General features: G+C 51.1%; 1 protein-coding gene across 1 annotated transcript in view; it reads left to right on the top strand.

Moving 5' to 3' along the window:
* LOC107480913 (E3 ubiquitin-protein ligase WAVH1) overlaps positions 1-1,020 on the top strand; it is a 2,060-nt gene extending 1,040 nt beyond the window's left edge. The window contains exon 4 of the mRNA XM_052258494.1: positions 13-1,020. Coding sequence (XP_052114454.1) covers positions 13-1,020 — 1,008 coding nt within the window. The remainder of the gene's footprint in view (positions 1-12) is intronic.
* Positions 1,021-1,175: the final 155 nt, after the last annotated feature.

Genomic DNA, 1,175 nt, shown 5'->3' with positions numbered 1-1,175 from the left:
GGCGGATCCAAGCGGCTGTTTCCATTGCGGAGGATGGCCGGAAAGGGCCAGAGGGCCGCGCGCCGAGTCGTGGACGCTCTTGCTGCAGTAGAGCGGAGCCGCGGCCGAGCTCCGGCGAGGAACGACGCCCTGAAGAAGGCCGCAAAGGTTCTGGAAGACCGGAGGGAGAAGAATCCCGTTGGAAAGATCGTGCTCATCTCGAACGATAGTGAGGACCGCCTGTTATCTGTCACGAGTTTCTCTCATCTTGAAATAGCAGATCGCAACTGCGCGTGTTGGCAGGATAGCGCGCTGGCTCAGCGAGTAGGGAATGTGTTGAATTTGGCAGCTCAGGACCTTAAACTCGAATTGAGAGTGTCGTCGCGTTCATCGCCAACGGAGATTGCTGCCGTGTATTCTGTTTCTGCGGGTGTTCTCGTTCTCTCACCGGATTCCGTCGTCATTGGAGATCTCCACGCCGAAGAGGAGAGGGAGTTAGTGGTGGAGTTTAGAGTCCCAGCCGGAACCATCGCCCGTGGGACCTACCACCACATCATTTCCGTACGTTGCTCACACCGCGACCCCTTCACCCAAGAGCTTGTTCATTCAGAGGAGCGTGCCGTCAGTGTTCCGCGTCCCCATGCCGTTGGATCTTCGGATACAACAATAGAACGGCTGAGAAGCCTCCACATCAGCAGTCGAGCTGTAGCCGAGTCGAGACAATTGTCGGCTAAAAATGACTTGGCTGGAGCCGTTCGCTTGCTCTCATCAGCTCGAGCCCTGCTGATTCAGCCAAGCCGTGAATCAAATTGCCCCAAAGACAATGAGTTCCTGCAATGGCTTGAAGCTGAACAAGGCCAGCTGAAGCGCCAAATTCAGAGTCAAAAGTCGTGTGCAAACAATTGCTTGGAAGAGAAGCTGGAGCCGTTTACGCCAATGTCAGCTTGGCGAGCCGCAGAGCGACTTGCAAAATTGGCTAAGATGAGAAAGTCCATGAATAGAGTCAGTGACCTGCACGGATTTGAGAATGCCAGATTTTAAATGTAATTTTCATTTTTTCGGAAAAAAATATAATATAGAAGTTATATATAGTTTTTGTATGTAAATAAATAAATAAATGGTATAGTTGTAGTCACGGTGGTGGAGATGGAGCAAGAGCCACAACATAATAATATGGATAAGTAGTAGCAAACGGC

The sequence above is a fragment of the Arachis duranensis genome, chromosome 3 (genome assembly GCF_000817695.3).
Source record: "Arachis duranensis cultivar V14167 chromosome 3, aradu.V14167.gnm2.J7QH, whole genome shotgun sequence".
NCBI classification, from domain to species: Eukaryota; Viridiplantae; Streptophyta; class Magnoliopsida; order Fabales; family Fabaceae; genus Arachis; species Arachis duranensis.
This window is presented reverse-complemented; position numbering and strand designations above follow the sequence as displayed.